This window comes from Myotis brandtii, unplaced genomic scaffold (assembly GCF_000412655.1).
Source record: "Myotis brandtii unplaced genomic scaffold, ASM41265v1 scaffold3, whole genome shotgun sequence".
Classification (NCBI taxonomy): domain Eukaryota; kingdom Metazoa; phylum Chordata; class Mammalia; order Chiroptera; family Vespertilionidae; genus Myotis; species Myotis brandtii.
This window is the reverse complement of record NW_005361457.1, coordinates 1,334,881-1,335,133: the sequence shown is the minus strand read 5'-3', so window position 1 is coordinate 1,335,133 and position 253 is coordinate 1,334,881. Positions and strand designations below refer to the sequence as shown.

Sequence of the window (253 nt, the reverse complement as noted above, 5' to 3'; positions counted from 1 at the left end):
AGGGTCTGCAGCCCCACGTGCGCCAGCGGGTAGAGGAGGAAATTGAAGACCAAGGCGCTGGGGCAGCGCCGCCGCTGCAGGTAGACCTTCTCCAGGGCGAAGTGGGTGAGCAGGTGCAGGAGGCAGCGGTAGGGCGAGGAGAAGCCCAGCATCCGGAGGTCGGGGCTGCGAGCGAAGCGCCGCGCGGACGACACCAGCACGTCCAGGGTGATCCCGTGCATCCCGTAGAAGTAGAGGCGCATCCAGGCGGGCA

General features: G+C 68.0%; 1 protein-coding gene across 1 annotated transcript in view; it reads right to left on the bottom strand.

Annotated features, from left to right (window-relative positions):
* TMEM229A (transmembrane protein 229A) overlaps nt 1–251 on the bottom strand; it is a gene marked incomplete at its 5' end in the record, with an annotated part of 2,268 nt that extends 2,017 nt beyond the window's left edge. Inside the window, one exon of the mRNA XM_005869587.2 lies at nt 3–251. Within this exon, the coding sequence (XP_005869649.2) occupies nt 3–251 (249 nt within the window). The remainder of the gene's footprint in view (nt 1–2) is intronic.
* Between the last annotated feature and the right edge of the window lie 2 nt (nt 252–253).